The sequence below is a fragment of the Tiliqua scincoides genome, chromosome 4 (genome assembly GCF_035046505.1).
Source record: "Tiliqua scincoides isolate rTilSci1 chromosome 4, rTilSci1.hap2, whole genome shotgun sequence".
NCBI lineage: Eukaryota > Metazoa > Chordata > Lepidosauria > Squamata > Scincidae > Tiliqua > Tiliqua scincoides.
Window position 1 is genome coordinate 149,409,654 of NC_089824.1, and position 19,170 is coordinate 149,428,823.

General features: G+C 42.9%; 1 protein-coding gene across 1 annotated transcript in view; it reads right to left on the reverse strand.

The window, feature by feature from the left end:
* Nucleotides 1-1,561: 1,561 nt before the first annotated feature.
* LEPR (leptin receptor) overlaps nt 1,562-19,170 on the reverse strand; it is a 60,839-nt gene continuing 43,230 nt past the window's right edge. The window contains exons 14-18 of the mRNA XM_066624183.1: nt 18,935-19,117; nt 15,394-15,489; nt 13,775-13,877; nt 8,596-8,671; nt 1,562-2,386 (exon numbers count right to left, since the gene is read on the reverse strand). Of these exons, the coding sequence (XP_066480280.1) occupies nt 1,562-2,386; nt 8,596-8,671; nt 13,775-13,877; nt 15,394-15,489; nt 18,935-19,117 (1,283 nt within the window). The remainder of the gene's footprint in view (nt 2,387-8,595; nt 8,672-13,774; nt 13,878-15,393; nt 15,490-18,934; nt 19,118-19,170) is intronic.

A 19,170-nucleotide genomic window follows, 5' to 3' on the forward strand; every position in this document is an offset into this window, starting at 1 on the left:
TCCCTGCCATCAGAAGAATCCAATAGAGACCCTCAGGAAGCCAGTAGAATACAGTAGGAAGTGCCAAATTATCTCTGAGTGCTGCAGAGGCCTTCTAGAGGCTGCAGGAACCTTCTGAATGGCACCCTCAAACAGCACAGACCCCTTTAAAAATGACCAGAAGCTTCTGCTGGCCATTATAAAGTGGTCTGTGCTGGTCACAGGAACCATTCTGAAGGTCTCTGCATAGAATATAATGAGAAGAGGCATGGATAATGAGAAGGTAGCAATTCTGCCCCTTGCAAATTCAGATAGCCAATTCACATATAAAGAGAACAGACTGCATTTGAATTACAAATGGAGAGCACTAATCCTATTAAATTGAGTAAGGAGATTCACAGCTGATAGCCTGATCAGAGGCTCTGCTGATGCAAGCTGTAGATGTTGCACAAGGACCCCTCCATAAAGTCATCTTTCCAGTCATTGTTTTCAGGGATTGCACACATATTTCCATGTTAATGGACTTGTCACAAACTTCTATGCTGGTGTATACGGCTGAGAAGTTACAGAATAAGGGGAAATTCATGCAGTAGCAGATCTATCTGCTTCAAGGCTGAAAAACAGCACAAGAGACTAGAAGTGGTGGCAGAAGTTCACTGTAGCAATTTCATCTCTTCCCACTCAGTTTCAGCATTTTGCCTGCACATTTAGATAAAGCCTTCACTGGAGAATGAAATTAAAATTCTTCTGCAAACAATAGTGCTTGGTGACCAGTTACCACTATACCGTTTGCAGATACTGTATGACAAAAGGAGGACACTTCATTCAGAAAGAGTTATAGGAGTACGTTGAATGAGTCTTATTTTTGACGCTTAACATCAAAATTCTAAAAGATTGACAACATTGTCGTTGAAATAGGGTTCTTAAGGGCCTCTCTACATGATCAAACATGGAATCTACCAATTGCATATTAGACTCAGTACTGCCACAAGTCCCATTCCAGTGTTAATAGCTCATTAATTGACCCCAAGTCATGGATGGGCGTGTGAAGGAAGTTTTACTGTTAAGGGATGAGTTTGATGCTGTTGCCATCCCCTCCAAGTTATTAAAAATGTGAACAACTGTATCACCCACCACATCAAAGGAAAGAAAGATCACACAATCCCAAAGTGCCCTACATATAATATAAAATGTTCATGAACTGGTGAGGTAGAGGAGGAGGGGTAGGGGAGGCTTGCTTTTTATTCATTTAACCAAGGGTGGATTTGCTCTCCTATGCTAGCTTTGCATGGCAGGGAGTACAGTCACCACAGAAATATAGATGTTTGTGTTTTTTTTTTAACTTAAAAAAACAGATGTTCCCAAAAGTGAGGCAGTTGGGAAGGGCTTGGGGAGAGATTATGATTTTCAAATTAGTAACCCCACAGATAACATCGGATAAAACTGAACCTGTGCTCATTCACTGTGCCAAATAGAAATCTTGCAAAAGGCCCTTTATCAGGAGAATATGCTGATATTAAATCTGGACATAAAATGTGAATGCCATCATTAACATAGATAGCTGGCAAGTGGTGATATGTGTTTAGGCTTTGCTACTGGCTGACTCATGCAGTTTAATTGCCAGTGTCTGAAATTGTGGCATGTATGGTACAAAGGTCTGAACAGGAGACTCACATCTGTTGATAAAGGGATTTAGATCAGAGGATGTATTTGGAGGAAACCTCATGCCTTTGAATAGAGCATTGGTATGAAAGTGACACATCATTTTAGAATTTTCAGTTAAAAAAATGTTATTTTCATTTCTTTTGATTGAACTCATCCCTAAGTTTAATCCCATGTTCCTCTCTGGACTGTCTTCCTCAGTGAAAATTTTATTCTGGTCTGATGGTTCAGAGAAGCCCTCAGATGAAACAACAGAAAGAGACAGAGTTTTTCGGGGTGGGTCTGGATGGCAACTGGGTAATAACAGAAATGTTTGATTTCCCACTACCCAAGAGCTGCTAGAGAAAGAAGCTGCAACTAAGGAATCATGGCCTGGCAAACATCTACTGAAAGGATGGCTGAAATCCTTTGGTGGCTCACTCAAAAGCCCACTTGACACAGAATTGCATATAATAGTTGCATATTTTACATTAGATTGTCCTGTAGTTCCTTCACTGGTTTCAACATCATGGATGCTATCAGACAGGCTATCACTATTAAAATGGCCACTAGAGCAAGCTGAGTCATGTTCCAAGTCTTGAAAAGTTGCAAATAGTGACTCAAATGCTAGTATATCTTGTTTGTCTTCTGTTTTCACTGTGTTATCAATACTGACATCTTCCAACACTATTTCTCGCTCCAGAAGTAGAGGCCCAAATGATAGTGCTTCAGGATGCTTGAGAAAGAGATGCTCAAAGGTTTCAGGCTAGAAGACAAGACACATTTTAATGCCAATTTATCTATTAATGGCTTGAATTGAACAGAAAGCAAGGAAAGGAAAAGGGGAACACATGGCCACTTGATTTTCATTTTATTACACTTAAACTGGCACTTCATTTAAAGACCCTGGACAATGTTTTGGAAACATAATGAATTCATTCTGAAAAAAGCCAAATGACACTATTGCATTCAGATGTCATGAATTTCTGTGCTTTATTTGTGCATATAGACATGATAAAAAGGCAACAATATTAGGGTTAAAGATTACTGCCAGGACATTTTCACACATTTCGAAGATACTATAGCAATTTGCCTAGGACTATAACTTCAGTTCAATTTTGAATTCAGTCTTTGAGCTTATACAAAGAAAGAAAATAATTTGTTAAAGTGACAGCTCTGAGACAGAGCTTTTCATATTCAGATTTCCATTCCTGTCAAGAAGGAAGAATGCATGCATGGCATCTTCTTTTGACAAGAATGGGGAAAGGAAAGAACAATTGCACTTCAGGTTAGCCAGCTGTCAACAGCAAGTTTAACTGGGGTCAATAGTCAGAATATCTCCAAATCAAAGATCAGCCAAACCCATCCATTCTAGAGTTATCAAAGCTCACTCATTTTATAATGTATGGTACACCAAGAAGAGATTATGTGACCATATGTGCAAAATGCTTGCTTCTCCAGCCCAACAGAAGTTAATTACTGATATGTGCATCTTCTGAAAATGGATTTATCAAGTTCAAGCAATCCCCACATACTTCAAATCATTCAAATGACTTTCCCACTTGACCACCACAGCAATTGTATCTCCTCAAGATGCTTTCTTAATTCAAAGACAAGTTTTCTAACATCTGGAATCTTACAGCCCAATCCTACCTAAATGATGCTAACAAATATTTTTTTAAAAATAGGAAATCGGCTTTTATATACATGTCCAGAAAGGTGAAATGATAGTTGAGGCTAAAGGAAAACACAGAGGATCACACTGTGCCTCGCTAGAATTCCTCTCAGGAGCCATGGGGTGTCCCAGTGCCAAGGAAAAGCAGGCAGGGTTGCTTCCATCATAACAGCATTTTGTGGCTGATAAATGAGCTTTTTTCTAACTCTGACCGCCACAGTCAAACCAGGAAAAAAAAATTGGACAAATCAAGTACATCACATGCTTACATTAATGGATTAATATGAAACTGGAACATGCATTTATAGGAGTTAGATGTTTAACTGGATACACTGAAGATACTACTTTCAAGGAAAACACAATGCTGTGATTATAAAATAATTAAATGCACCAAGTAAAATAATAAAACATTGCTGTCAAACATTTTCTGTCCAATATAGTGCATGAGTGTGATAAAAATATTTTACCACCATTCAGTGGGGTTTAGGAAAAGAACACCAAGGAAACATTAATATCCTAAGCCAGTGTTTCTCAAACTTCCCGCCTCCTTCCCATCCTCCCCATGGCCTATCCTATAGGCAAGTTATGCCAGTGGAGTGTGTGTTCTGCTAGCATAATACACTTTATGGCTGTCACAAATGTGACTATGCCAGTGAGCATGGCTTGGCTGCTATCACAAGCTGTCAATGACCAGGTCTGTGCTCCAATGACCTGGGACATCCACAGGTTCAAGGAAGGCCCATGCAGGGGGTGGAATGTGCCAGGGGAAGGCAGAATAGGGAAGAGATGGGGTGGGGTGGAGGGTGACTTGGGTCCTAGAAGGGGACAGATTTGGCATCAGTGGTTCCCTCTGATTCCTAACCCCCTTCCAGGGCCCAACCGGTCTTCATGGATCATCATGGACGATACATGCAATCTCAGCAGCCAGTATAGGTCAACTGGTACATGTGCCAGTGATATTATCCTGGGTTGACCCATACTGGCTGTTGGGACTTATCCCAGGTCAAGGGATCAAATGTCCCCTTACCCCAAAGTAGCCTCAACATGCTGAAACTCTCCTGGGGAATACAGTAGATGCCGCGTTGGCACCCCTGCATGAGGATTTAGATAGGATTGCGCTGAAAGTTGTGATTTATTTGTATTCTATTAATAATGAAGTTTATTTTACTGGAAAAACAGATGCAAACATGATAATGATGCAGGACTGGAGTGCAATCACAAAAAAACTGCTATCTGAAACTTCTTGCCCCAAATACTAACATCATCAAGTGCAATCCAGTACCCAGTGAAGTGTTTTTAAGTAATGTTGAAATATATTACTAGGGCTGCAATCCTATACATAACAAGATCTAGGCTTTCACACAGAGCATCTTCTCTTTAAAGCATTTAACTCAAAGTGATTTTTATTTCATTCCCTTATTATGCTGCATATTACTTTGAAGAAATAGACTATATCACACTGATAAGTTCTGCCTATAAGCACTGTGACAGTGATTACACTGGATAAAAATGTTTTAAAATTGATTAAAATATTGATTCGAAATAAAAACACATAACTCTTTCAGCCCTCCCATCCATGAAAAAATAAAAACCGTTTTAGACTGCCTCTATAAATATTACACATACATTTTTTATTAGAATAGGTCTTGGAATTTCTGTGGAATTTTAGGAGATAGTACATATAGGTAATCATTATCATAGTGAATTCCAATAGGCAATTTCTTCTCCTTACTGGTCACTTTTGGAATCTGACTTAGGGCTCACTCCTAAACCTCATTAGCGCCAGTGCTGGGTGTCACAAATGTGCAGTAAGGTACATCCATGGCTGGCACCCGGAGAGAGGGAGAGAGGGGGGGCCCACCAGTGCTAGGCCAGCACCAGTCAGCACTGAATCTCAGTGCTGCGTGGAGGTCTGGCAGTGCTCCTGGAGTGCTGATCAGCGGGGCGGGGGAGAAGGTGGAATGGGGGTGTGTGGAATGGGTGGAATGGGGGGAGCAGGGATAGAAACCATGGTGGGGGATGGGACTGGCGGAGCCCTCCTCATTCTATCCTCCGTGTTGGGCTGAAAAGTCTGACACGGAGGCTCTCAAGTCTACACTGGCAAAATAGCCAGCACAGATTTGATAAGCCCCATTGCAAGGCCTGGGGCTTTCCCCAGGGGAAGGGGACAAAAGTCCCTCTCCCCTGAGGTGATGTCCAGCAGCCTCAACTGTGCCTCTGGATGCAGCGGTAGCCATTTTGGCACCACTGCACCTGGTGGAGCCGCTGGGATACAATTGGACTGTAACTTGTGCAAAGCGTAATTGCTGGATAGAGACAGGAGAGATGTGCACACATCTGTAAATTTCTGGTGTGCTCTGTGCATGCACATCTGTGCATGCATACTAAGGGGAAAGAGGAGAAGAGGATCCCCTTCATGGGGATCAATTCACCCATGGGCGCTGAACTTGCATTAGGGAAAGATAGTTCCTTTTAGTGTTTCCAATAATAAAGTTTTTGTCCAAAAAACCCCAATACAAGTTTATTAGAAATTTTATTTTCCTCTGAAATCACAGTTCTGTTTCAAGTGCACTGAACTGAATAAAAATGAAGAAAAAATACCCTTGATTTTTAATGCGCCTTATCATATGGGGTGATATTCTTTTTTTATATGCTAACATGCTGTTGACATAGTCAAGCTAAAGCGCAATTTTCACAACTGACGAGTTTGAGACTTAATAATTCCCCAAGCAGTGACTGCAAATCAGAGAAACCACTCTGTTAAAAGAAGAATATCCTTTTCTGAGATAATGTGGATATTTATGCTGATAATTTTAATATCTATGAAATTAAATGAAAATGAATGGAGAAGATGTACAGAGCAAACAGGTATGTGGATCTTTTAATATATCTTTCTGCATAAGGATGTCAGATGCCCCTTATTTCTAAGAAATGTTTCTTTGAGATCATACACTCATGGAACATAACAGATTTCCATATCTTACAGTTCTATAGTGCACATTTTTTTCTGGAATTTTGATCAGACAGTTTTGCATTATGTTGAAATGTTTTTCTAGCAATTTTTCTCATTTTATTGTCACTACTTCAGAACTAGCAGAAATGTCAAGAGCTCTGAGGTAATAGATACTGGATAGGTGTTTATTTTTTGGTTTTTTGCCAAGCAAGTTAAAGAGAAAATATCTTCCTAACAATAACACACTATCTCTCTCTCTCTCTCTCTCTCTCCTTGAGATGCGGATATTCAGGCCCACAACCTTTCCCATCCTACTGCAATTCATCTAAGATACTAGTGAACTTGAAGAAATAAAAAAGGTTGTGCCTCAGTTGAGTGTGCTGCCACATAAATGCAGCACTCTTGAAATTGTACTTGCTTAAAGAAGGTTAGAAATCATGTTTGAACAGATAAACACACTCCATACAGTGTGAGATGCCTATTCAACTGGCAAAACACAATTTAAAAAAATAAATCCGTATAAACAAATACAAACTTGGTAGAACTAAAGACTGCTAGATATTACCGTTTCTATAATGAAATAATAATTTCTATAATTTCCGAGCATGCAAAATCAAGACCCTTTCCTCCATGAATAGAGGTGTTTGTTTTTGTTGTCTTTGTAAATGATGTAATTGAGTAATTTGTTGTTTTTGCATTGAAGACTGCAATGTAAAGGTATTAAACCTGATATTGATGCATAAGAACTTGCACCTGTGAATAAAAACACAAAACACCACATTTTGCATTTTAATTCAACAAATTTTCAAAACAATCGCACCATTTTCAAACACCTCTACCCATGCCCTCTCTTTAAGTCAGTCCCTTACTGCAGGTTATCTGTTCAGGTTCATTTATGGGAACAGTATCAGCTCAGGTTGTTAAAAGAAGTTTTCTGGGAAGAAGTGGAGGCAGCAACCAGTAATTATTCTGACTTCCATCCCTATGTGTTCTCTTACACATATAAAACCCTGGTCTGGTCTGAAATATGGAAAGAGTTTTCAAAACCATATACTATTAGTGTGACTTCTGAACCAAATTATTTCCAGCACTATTATTATGTATGAACAAAGTCAGCAAGTCATGATATGTAAGTAAATAACTCCTGTCTTCTGAATGCAAATAGATACATTCTTCTAACAATTCTGTATAGAAGTGTCACAATGGTTCAGCAGGCAGTGACCATGATCAGACTTCAAAGAATGTCCATTCTCTGTTTAAATGAAATGAAATAAAATGTTTAAAAGATGAGAAAATAAAAAGTCACTGGGAATGAAAAACATTTAAAAATATTAAGCAGATATTCTTCCTGATTAGTAGCTTTCTTCTGCACACGCTTTAACTTAAAACGTATGATTCTGAGTTCTGACTCTCTTATGGTAAACATGGTAAAATTTAGAAAAGCTCAATTTAAGCTACATGGCACCAATCACCAAAGATTCAGAGCAGAATTTACCAAAAAAAATTGTACCAAAGTTCTACTGATATGAAAAGAATTGCAGACTACACCTTTTCACCAAGATCTATAGCCCAAGACAGTGTTTCTCAATGTTTATCCCCCACTGTACCGTTTTGCATGGTCCACCAGAAGTAACTGGAAGTACCAGTTCTGTACCACTGGTGATGATTTCATAGCCAGTTCCCTTTTGGGAGGCCAGATGTAACACAACAAACACCACTAAGAGGCTCTGGGCAGGTGGGAAAGCTTTTTCAAGCATGCAAAAAGAACACGCTGGAGCTCTGCTTGCCTCCTACTGCTGCTTGTCACATTGCACTGCTGATCTCACTGCCAGGCACTGGGGGTCCCGCATGTGCCACCGGACACTACTTCAAGAACCACCGGTGGTACGAGTGCCACTGGTTGAGAAACTCTAGCCTAAAGGCATATGGAATGATGTGTGTATGTGTGGTGTCCTAAGGAGAGGGGATCTCTATGGATCTATCATGTTGAGTGAGGAGATTATGCCAGAACATCTGAGGATACCACCGCTAATAAATGTGCACTGGAGCTGCCACCACTCACACCAGATCCTAGGAGCCTCCATTTGTCTTTGGCTGTGTAGCTACAGAATCCATTGGCACTCTCTCATCAAAGTAATGGCCATGCAATGGCTTTAGTTTCTAGGCCAGGGTCCCATTCAACCTAGCCTTTAAAAGTATTTGCATTCAAATTTCAGGGCTCAGGTCAAAAGACTCAGCTCTATCATTTTAAATTAATTTTTCTGTTAGTAAATGAATGCTTTTCAAAGTGAATAAAGATGTAAAACAAAGAAATCAATAAAAAATGTAGCAGAACAGGAATCCATACCTTTTGGAAATTAACTCCCTGTGCCCAGGAGCAATTCTTGGGGTTTGGGACATCACCCCAGAAAGCACTCTTCAATCTGAAACATTCATATAAAGTAATGGTTTGGCATAGAAGGAACACAATTGATATAACTGCTTCTTACTGTGAAGATAACATGTGATGAAAAGGAACGTACTCTTTTATTAACCATTGTGATAGAGATATGCTTCAACTAAAGGTCTTACCTCATTATCCTATAGGGTTCCGTTCTGGAACCCTTAGTGCAGTGGTTCTCACCCTTTTTAGCCCAGGACCCACTTCTGAGAATGACAATCTGTCTGGGGCCCACCGGAAATGATGTCATCAACCTGGAAGTGATGCCATAGCCAGAAATGACATCAAACAGGAAGTGACATCACTGTGATGTCAGAGCCGGAAGTGATGTCATCAAGCAGGAAGTTCTTGCCTAGAAACTCAAACTGTAAATGACAAGAGACAGTATTCCAGCTCAGAAGCTTCTTCCAATTCTCCCTGTCCTCACTACCATTGCTATCAAGCAAAAAATAAAACAACATCTGGAACAAAATATTTGTGTATTTATTTACTACTGTTTTTATTTCTGTCTTTATTTACAAAATCTCAAGCTACTTCTTGTATGGCGCTTGAAACTAACAAATATTGATGTGGCTATTGATACTGTGCTCAGCACTAGCCAGAAACAAGTGCACCCTACTCATGCACCTCAATACAAGAAGTAGCTTGAGCTTTTGTAAATAAAGGAAATAAAAACAGTAGTATCCCCCTCAAAAGGAAGATAAGCAGGGACGCTTCCCCTCATCTCCCCCAAGCCTAAGCACGTCTACTCAGAACTGACTCCCATTATTTGCAATGGGGCTTACTCCCAGGTAAGAGTAGACAGAATTGCAGCCTAAGAAAGGAGGGGGAAGGGTGTACATCAGAGAAGTGGCTGGGGGAGCAGCACTCTCCCTGGGTGCTTCCCCCCCACATGCCAGGCTTGCCCTCTCTCCTCCCCCCCAGCTATTCTCTTGGCAGGCAGGCAACCAGGGATCCCCCCTCAACCCAGCAAAGATATAAAGAGAGGACGTGCTAGCCAGGGCAGGAAAGGATTGTGGCTTCCAGGCGATTTCAGAGAGGGAGAGAAGTTGTGATGCAGAGGACAAAAATGGCAGTGGGGTGGTGGGGGCGGCAATGCTGCTTTCAAAGCAGGCTCACAAGAGGGGAGATCACGTGGGTCTGCCTCCACTCACCCAAGCCCTGTGTTTAGATCTCCGCCTACACTCTCCAGCCCAGTCCAGCTGTGGGGGGGGGGGGGAAGCTGCTCTGTCTTAAAACCCGAGGCAGCCCATCTCATCAAGGCAGCCAAGCTGACAAAGGTTGGTGGGCAGAAGCCTGGCTGGCTCGTCCACGTCTCTCCCGGTCCTTCTTTGCCTGCAATCCAAACCTGCACTCCGGGATTGGCCCTCCTGAGGGAATCCTCCAAGTGCAGAGGGAAGTCCAGCTGGAAGGCAGCAGCACACTTTCTGGGGAAAAGCAGCACACTGCTTTCTTTGCACACGTGCAAGCCGCTCTTAGTTACGTCTCAATGCCGGGAAGCTTAAAATGGCGACGCCCAGGTTTTGCCCACTTCCAAAATGGCACTGCCTAGGTCTTTTGCCGTCTTCCAAAATGGCTGCCCCAGCTTCTTGCAACCCACCAGAAATCAGATCACGACCCACCAAGTGGGTCCCGACCCACAGTTTGAGAACCACTGCCTTAGTGGATTAAAAAAATCAGTGAATACCAAATCAGTGGGAAAAGAGCTTTAAAGACCCACTTCCAGGTTTCTTGCTCCTCTACTGTTGCCCCAGAATGCATTGGTATAGAGTTGCGGTTTTCAAACTCTCTGGGAGTTTGAAAAGTGCAGTAAGTTCTTTCTATGACCTTTACTTTAGTATGAAATCAGTCCCAATGTGTCCAATTCTATTCAACTTTCCAGCGCCAATGCAGCCATCTCAACGGGGTGTATGCTGCATCCTGCAGTGGGGGGGGGGGGTCAGTCTCAGAGGCCTCCTCAAGGTAAGAGGTAAGGTTGTCCCTTACCTCAGGGCTAAACTTCGGCTGCATTGATGCTGGAAAGCTGATTAGGACTGGACCCCAATCAGAGTTCTTTGATGCTAAGTACACTCTCCTGTGCAAGGGTCACACATAAGACTTTAGCTTTGTCTGTGTTGATGGAATTTAATAACTTCTTGCACTGACCTACAAACTGCACTGTTTCACAAGGGAAATTAATGATACTCCATGTATATCTGACAAAAAACCAAAAGTAAAAAAAAAACACCCAAACTTTAGTAAAAAAATCCATTTTCATTTAGCATAAGCAGAGTTTCCCAAAGTGTGAGTCATGAGTCCATGACAGGTTGGTCATGACCAGGGCTCTCCTATCTCCCCTTGCCTTCATTCCAGAGGTGTGGGGAGGCCTTAGAGGTCTCTTCTGGGTCATGCTAGGCCAGCAACCCGCTCTACAGGCCTCTGCGGGCCTTGTATGGTTTCCCTCCAAAAACTGGAACTAGCTTTCAGAGGCTTCAGCAGGCCATTCTGAGGCCTGCAGAGTGGGTCCCTGGCCTGGTGCGACTTAGAAGGGTCCTCTGCGGACTCCCCCCAGCACAATCAGGAGCATTGTGTCGGACAAGGTGGGTCATACTTCAGGAACCTCCGAGACACTTTTAACAGAAATTGAAGCTGTCACGCCCCGGTCTGCTAGGGCCCCAGCTGGCAGGTTACTCATCTGTAGGGCTTGGCAGGTTCAGGGTGTGGTCGCCTTTGTGGTTCCCCTCCTGGGACTGGTCAAGCAGAGAAGGGCCTGAGGCTGCCACTAGGGGAGGGGGGTCACATCACCCTCCTCCTCAATGTTGGAGTGCAGCTTCCAGCAATCAGGTGGTGTCTCGCTTCTGCCAGCACACCTCTCTCTCCCCTTCACAGGCCCTCTCCCTTTTGAGGAAGCCTGGTTGCCCCACCCTGCCCTCCCTGGCAGGTTCAAGAGGGGGCGGGGCCTTCAGCCCATTCTCCCATTCCTTTGTAACTCTCCTGTGGCCATGTGCCTGCAGCCACTCTCTTCCCAGGGCCCCAGACCTGTCTGGGAGCTTGCCAAGTCACTCCCTGGGCTAACCTGCTGCACCCCTTCCTCCCTTGGGCCCATCTGGAGCAGTAAGTTGGGGGCTGGGGGCAGGTAGCTGGGCCCAACCCCTACAAAGCTAGGTTTTTATTTCTCAACTGAAAGTCCCTGAAAAAAACACACAAAAGTGTCTGTAGTAACAATATTTTAAGCCTCTAAGCAACTTTACAGTATCCATCTTCTGCAGACATCTACTGGCATCTTTTGACTTAGAACAGTGGTTCTCAAACTGCTGGGTCGCATCCCAACAGCTGGAGAACCACTACCACTTTCTCTTTAAGGAGGAAGGCAGTGACGAAATCCCAAGGACCGCACCACTGAGGGAAAAAGCGAGCTTTTTAAAACGTAACTTACCTGCTGCTGGGGTCCAGGGAGCCCCGTAGAGCTCTCTGCAGGGTTGCCCATAGCAGGTAAGTTATGTTTTTAAAAAGCCCCCTCTTCCCCTGCAATGGCACAATCCTGAGGATCACATCACTGCTTTCCACCCTACCCCTACAAAGACTTACCCTGGTCCCTGAACTCCCAGGGAATTTGAGAACAAATGACTTAGAACACAAGAAGAGCCTTGCTGGATCAGGCCATGTGCCCATCAAGTCCAGTTTCCTGTATCTCACTTTCCTGTATCTGGTCCACCAGATGCCTCAGGGAGCACTCAAGACAATGTGATACTTGCATCTTGTTGCCTGTCCAACCTTTTTAAAAGACATTTAGGCCAGGTGCCATCACAAGATCCTATGACAAGGAGTTATGTGCTGGGTAAATAAATATTTCCTTCACATTTGTTCTGTCACTTCTACCACTCAATTTTACTGGATGACCTTGGTTCTGGTGTTGTGCAAAAAGGAAAAGAACATCCCTCTATCTATACCATACATAATTTTATATGTCTCAGTCATGACTGTCCCAGCGCTTTCTTTCTAGACTGAAGAGCCCCAAATGTTTCCCCAAATGAGCCTTTCCTCAGAAGGGAGATGCGCAAACCCTTTTCTTATAAGGGTGGTGCCCAAGCCCATTAGTCATTTTTGTTTCTCTACTCTGCACCTTTTCCAGTTTCACTATATTCTTTATGAGGACTGGAGACCAGAACTAGACACAGTACTTTAGATGTGGCCTTACCATCAAGTTGTACAATGGTATAGTTATACCGCCTGTTTTATTCTCAAACTTTTTTTATCCCAAAAAATGGAATTGACCTTCTTCACAGTGGCCACACAATAAGAACACATTTATTGAACTGTCCACCACTACCCCATGTCACTTTCCTGAGCCATCACAGACAGCTCAGAATCCATCAGTGTACAGTATGTGAAATTATGATTTCTTGCCCCAATGTGCATCACTTTACAGTGATTTGTACAGGGACTTTTTATGCTTTAAAACACAAGTTACAATAAACTACCACTTGAGTTTGGGAACTACAATCCAATCTCTGTTCATCCATGGAAATCACTGATTGACTCTGGGTTGAACACAGTATGTCATGCAAACATACTGCACAAGCTTTTTCAAACCAAGAAAAATATTACAAGTACAATAAATGTTTAAAAAAAAGATTTTGATCATTGAAAGTGCTATGCAAATGCACATGAACACAATACTATGGAGCCTGAACTATCACATCCAATCCAAGCTCATCCAGTCCAAATTCAACAGCTGATTTGCTGGACACCAACATACGCTATGATGCCATCAGCCTATGTGACAAGAATGCAGAACTTTTAGCTTACAGTTTAGTTAGGGCTTTTCCTATCTCTTAGATCTTACCTCTGATATCAACATTTAAAGCAACAGAAAGTCAATACCCAATTCTATACTGGACATGCCTATACATACCTGTTTCTGTACAGACCTATGATGCAGAAGAAATTGCTCGTCCCTGGATTTATCTGTACTAACTTTCACTTATCTCAAGTTAATGAGTGGATGCTAAACTTATTTTCCATATAAGAACAAGCCTATATTAATATCTGATTGAAAAGATTATCCACTAAGAAGAGATTCAGGAAAACATACATGAAATTTTACCTTTGGTGCAAGATCAGAAAAGCTGCAAGCAGCAAAACAAAGCACGATATAACCAGAGGTAAAATCACGCTGAAGATCACATCATTCTGTTTTTCAGTTCCACCTGAAAAAATGCAACAGTTTGAAGTAGTTATCTCAGCACTGCAGAAGTAGAGTTAAAGAATGTAATCTTATGCATGTTTACTGACTTCAGTTATCCTGACACCCAAGTTAGGGCCCAATCCTATCCAATTTTCTAGTACTGGTGCTGCTGCAATGCAGTCTCAAGGTAAGGGAACAAATGTTCCCACATCTTAAGGAGTCCTCTGTGACTACTGCCCCACAACAAGATGCAGTGCATGCCCCACTGGCACAGCAGCACTGGCACTGGAAAATTGGATAGGATTGGGCCTTAAGTGAGCTACACATTGGAGTCTTGGTGATCTCTCTTTTCTCTTTGTTCTGTCAGCAGAAACTGCCTTATGGCAGTCATTAAAAAATCTCCAGCAGTGCAAAAACTGCCAGTGTGCAAACAAGTGCCAACAGGGAGGCTGCAATGGTATTGTACGTGGCAATGGACGGCTACTGGCCAGCTGACCCAGGTAAGTCAGCAGGGGAGAAGGGGTGGGGGTGGGACAGGACAGCAACTGGGGTGGGGAAGAAGGGTAGATCTGGTCTAGGAAGGAGGTGAGTTTGGTGGCAGCAGCACTGGCTGAATACAAACCCCATTCCCAGACTTGATCTCATGACCCAGGTTCACAGGTACCTGTGCTGGTCAATTCACTGATGCATGTCTGAATAGAACTGTTTGTGCCTTGGAGGCCTGCCCCCAGGTAATGGAACAAACGTTACCTTACCTAGAGGAAACCTCTGGGAATGTCTCCTCTGCAATTGTGGCAGTTTTGGTGTGGCTGTATTGGCAGGGATGAGGGGGAGCATAGGACTGGGCTATTGGTTTGGGAAGTCAAGATGATGATGTAAAAAAAAAAATCATGTTTTTGTTTAGCTAGAGGCAAATGCCACTGATGGCTCAATCTTAACCACGTGCTCTGCGGAACAGTCTTCCAGTGGTGGAGTGCACTTTGGTAAGTCAGTGGGATGGGTGGAACAGGCTGGGAATGAGAAGACTGGAGCTAGAATGGGAGGAGGGATGGGGGTGTACAGGAGCCAGGAGGGGTGGCACCTGGCACAGGCTACTTGCGCTGGATCCCTTCCAGAGCCTGCCAACACACCCATTTTGTCTCCTCAGACTTGTGCTAGCTAACAAGAACACTCAGTGGCAATTGAGTATGCTTACTGGCAATCAGGGACAAGGGAAAATATTTTCCTTTACCTCTTCCTGATTGGCCCTGCCCACCATAGCATGCAGCACAGCCTGTTCTGATATGGCTGCATGCTATGAGGAGGGGGGGAAGGGTAGAATCATGGCATGAATTAAATGGAACTTTCTCCAAAGTAAATATGGACAAGATTGCGATCTTAGTCAACATGACTGTTTCACATATGGTTTTCATTTCTAAAGTAACAGTTATTAACATTTGTGTATTTCAAATTGAAGCTATCTACATTTTCTTATTAATTCTTGGAGCAAGAAATTCGTATCTCAAGGAAAAAAGTTTAAAACATTCAGAGTTGGTCACCTTTGGAGAATCCATCTGTTACTGCAGGCTTGGTCACTCCTTCAGGAATTAATGTGTACAAGCTAAACCGGTATTTGTCTATGAGAATAAAGTTATCTGGAACAGAAACAAGAACAGATCAAGTTTATAATGTTCATACCGAATTCTTCTCGATTCTCTGAACAATTCCTGATCTCTAAAACTCAGTGTAGAAAAATCCTTTATCTTCCCATTTTTTGGATATTTCCCTCTAATTTTTGGACCCTTCTAACCCACCAGGAGTTTCTGTGGTGCTCCAGCAGCTACAGCCTCTTAAAACTCAGCTCCATTACAGGAAAGTCACATAACAAAGCCATATGCCAGAGTGGAGATTCTCTACCTTCCAGTGGCGTTGCTAGGGGGTGCGGGGGGTGGGTGTGGGCCGCGCTGGGTGATGCGCACAGGGGGTGACGCACACTGGGGGGGTGATGTGCTAAAATCACGGTGGTTAGGAGTAACCCCCTCATATTATATACCGTTGGATGCAGAATTTTGAGCGGAATGCAATGCAAAAACCCAGAGTGAAATATCTCCTTTCCATCAAAAGTTAAGGCCAAAAAACTGGAGAACAAAAAATGCATGGATCGCTATGGAAATGGAAAGTGAGCTGTATCGTGTGTTTATTCGCGAGTAAGCGAACCTGCCTTAGTCCATCAGAAAGGGCAGGCTGAGAGGAATCCAATGGTCCTGATCCAATGAATGCAGCCCCCCAAAACACCTGAGAAGGAAGTCCCTATCTCCAAGCAGATGAATGTATTGAGCCCTATGGAAAGGGCAACTAAGCCTCGTGGTCACGTTTACTCATGAGTAAGCAAACATGCCTTGGCTGGTGTGGAAGATCAGATGAAGGAGAGTACAAGGCTACCAGAATGGTCCTGATCCTATGCACCTGGAGCTCCACAAATGCTCTAGAAGGCTGCCTCCCCTCCCCCCACTAAAAAGGATCAAAACAGAGGCTTCAGCTGATAAGGTGAACTTTTTTGAGACCTGAAAAGCCAGATGGATCCTGACAGTGATCTGGTTTAAACAGAAGTTCTTAAATTGAACTGGGCACTGGGTAGGGCTGAAAACCTTACTGGTTTTGGAGGAGGGGATATTATTGCAGGCAGGCTACAGAGGAAATTCACTTGGTGCACAAGGTTGGCTTCTGCTTATTTAATTATTGTTTTACTTTAATTATTTGTTCTTATTTATTTTAATTTGCCTGATAATGTCACTTCCACCATGGCATCACTTCTGGTGGGTCTTGGACAGATTGTCATTCTAAAAAGTGGGTCCCAGTGCTAAAAGTTTGAGAACTGCTGCAATAAGGTATTAGTAAGTTGACACGGGGGGGTGTGTGTGTGACCAAAAAAATCACTAAAATCACAGTTTGGATGAATAATACCATCATGTTATATATTAATCAATGCGTAATTTCATGCAGAATGTGTTCTATCTTTGTTCTATCAAAAGGTACAGCCAGAAAACCAGTGGGGGCAGAGTGATGGTACATCACCACGCCCACCACCTGGGGTGTTGCCCCGCCCACTGCATGGGGGGGTGAAGCGCTGGCATCCCGCATCAGGTGACGTGAACCCTAGTGACGCCACTGCTGCCTTCATGTCTGGGTTCAGCTTAGACAAGAGTTCCTAACCAGCCCTCTTGATGAGCTTGGCATGTGCCAGTTAGGTAGACCTGAGCTCTGCATCAAGAAGCCTGGTAGACCTGGGCTCCAAAGACTATCCTGGTTGTCAGCACCCTCACCCTGCCCTATTTTGCCCTCCCCTTCTATCCACCCCCATTACCCCCTCCCCCTTTGGGAAGGGGCCCAAAAGAAACTTTGTACCCCCTGATAAAATTCCTCTCAGAGGCCTTGCTGTCTGGGCTTCCTAGCCTTGATGACTGGCAGTGGAATATGTCCAATTTCCTATTTACCCAGCTGGACCAGTAAGCAGAAGTGGTAAGTGGAGATCCAGCGTGCCCATATAGGCCAATCACAACATGCAGTTGAGGCTGCAATCCTATTCACACTCACTTGAGTAAGTCCCACTGAACTCCACCAGACTTATTTTTCTGAGTAGGCATACAGAGGATTGCAGTGTTCACACAACTGCAGAGGTGCCAGAAAAACTCCTTAATCCAGGGATTAGTCACACATTTCAAGAGTTTGTTAATACTCATCTCAAAGGAGCTAATCTTCTTGCTGCTTACCCCACTCCTTCTCACCCAGGCCTGAAACCCCCAGATTTATTGGCCAGGCCACCAGCAGCAGGCTACAGGGTCAGGGAAAGAGGACAGTCTACATTTCCCAACGATCAGTGGAACTTTTCCTCCCAGCAAACTACCACGTGGCAGACCAGATGCCAGAATGAGAGAGATACCTCTTTCCTTCCCTCTCCCCTGTCACAGAACTGCTGTTGCTGGCTCATCAAGTTTGAAAAGAAGGGGGCTGAGACTTGAGTGGGTGGGAAGGAAGAGGTGTTGGTTTTCATAGGGAACACTGTAAGCTTGGACTCAGACATCAGCCATTTGGAGGGGAAGATAGCCGACTTCTTATCAAGGCACAGTGCAGATGAGCCACAGGGGGACTGCCTACCCCCCACTAAACAGATTGGATTTGACATATCAGGAAGACCGCCACCTTCCAATTCTATTATTACCATTCCAGTCACGGTCACCCAAGAACAGCCTCTTGAAACCACCGAAGAATAAAAAGTGATTATACAACAATAATCTGCAACCTTTATCTTTCAGAGAGCAATGACTCAATTTCTGTTCTATCTTTCTGTTGTCTTAAGAGGGATAATCTACAATATCTTCAAAAGATGAGCTAGGAAACTCCATTTTATACTTTTATTACATTAAAGTTATGGAATAAAGTAAAGATTAGGACAAGTTTTTAACCATTTTAAGCACAAGTAAGAATAGGAATATATTCATATGAGCATTAGCAAGTTCTTTGAGATCTACACTACTTTCTGAATCTTCCAAAGGAATGCTACTATGGTTCATTTTCAAGGACAGAACCTGTATTTTAAGTATAATTTTATTTTCTCTTCCACTATATCTCAGAGCATATTTGATTTAACAAGAAAACAAATGTGTTTTTCTGTAGCAAAAATCCTTACTTAGTGCTTGAAACAAAGGAGAGAAAATCAGAAAAGGTAATTAAGGAATTCAGAATCTACCATTTAATATGTGGCAGGCAACCTGTGCTTCACAATCACATAAAAGCCATTGTTCCCATCATGGATTCCTTTTAGAATCTAGGAAGAAGTTGCAGTAAAAAGTACTACAGTTCCTAGTCTTTAAGGTTTTGTAGCAAACATGTAGGTATTCTCAAAACGTCACCATTGTTCTGGGTTCTTACTTCTTTCACCCTTCCAGATAAGGCTCTCTGTGCCTCTACTTCAGTACCTATCAGTTTTGATGCTCTAAGCAGTTCTTGTGGTATTTTTGATAACTGCAGCACTCTCCAGTACTGTTGCAACTCATCGGGACACAGAAAAATCAGAAGTATATGCTCCAGATAAAAACTCACCATAAAGATGAAACTTCCTAACATTTGAAGGAGCCATTATCCATTTAATCTGTTCTTCTTCATTCAGGTTTGCCCATTCGATCACAAAAGATGTAACAATATATGACGCAGATAAAAGTGTCCAGGATACAATTACACAACTGCTGTTTACTGGGAAGGCACTGAAAGACTCCACAATGTTTACTGACAAAACAGTAAAAAGAATCACAAATAAGTTGATAATCAGAAATATATTG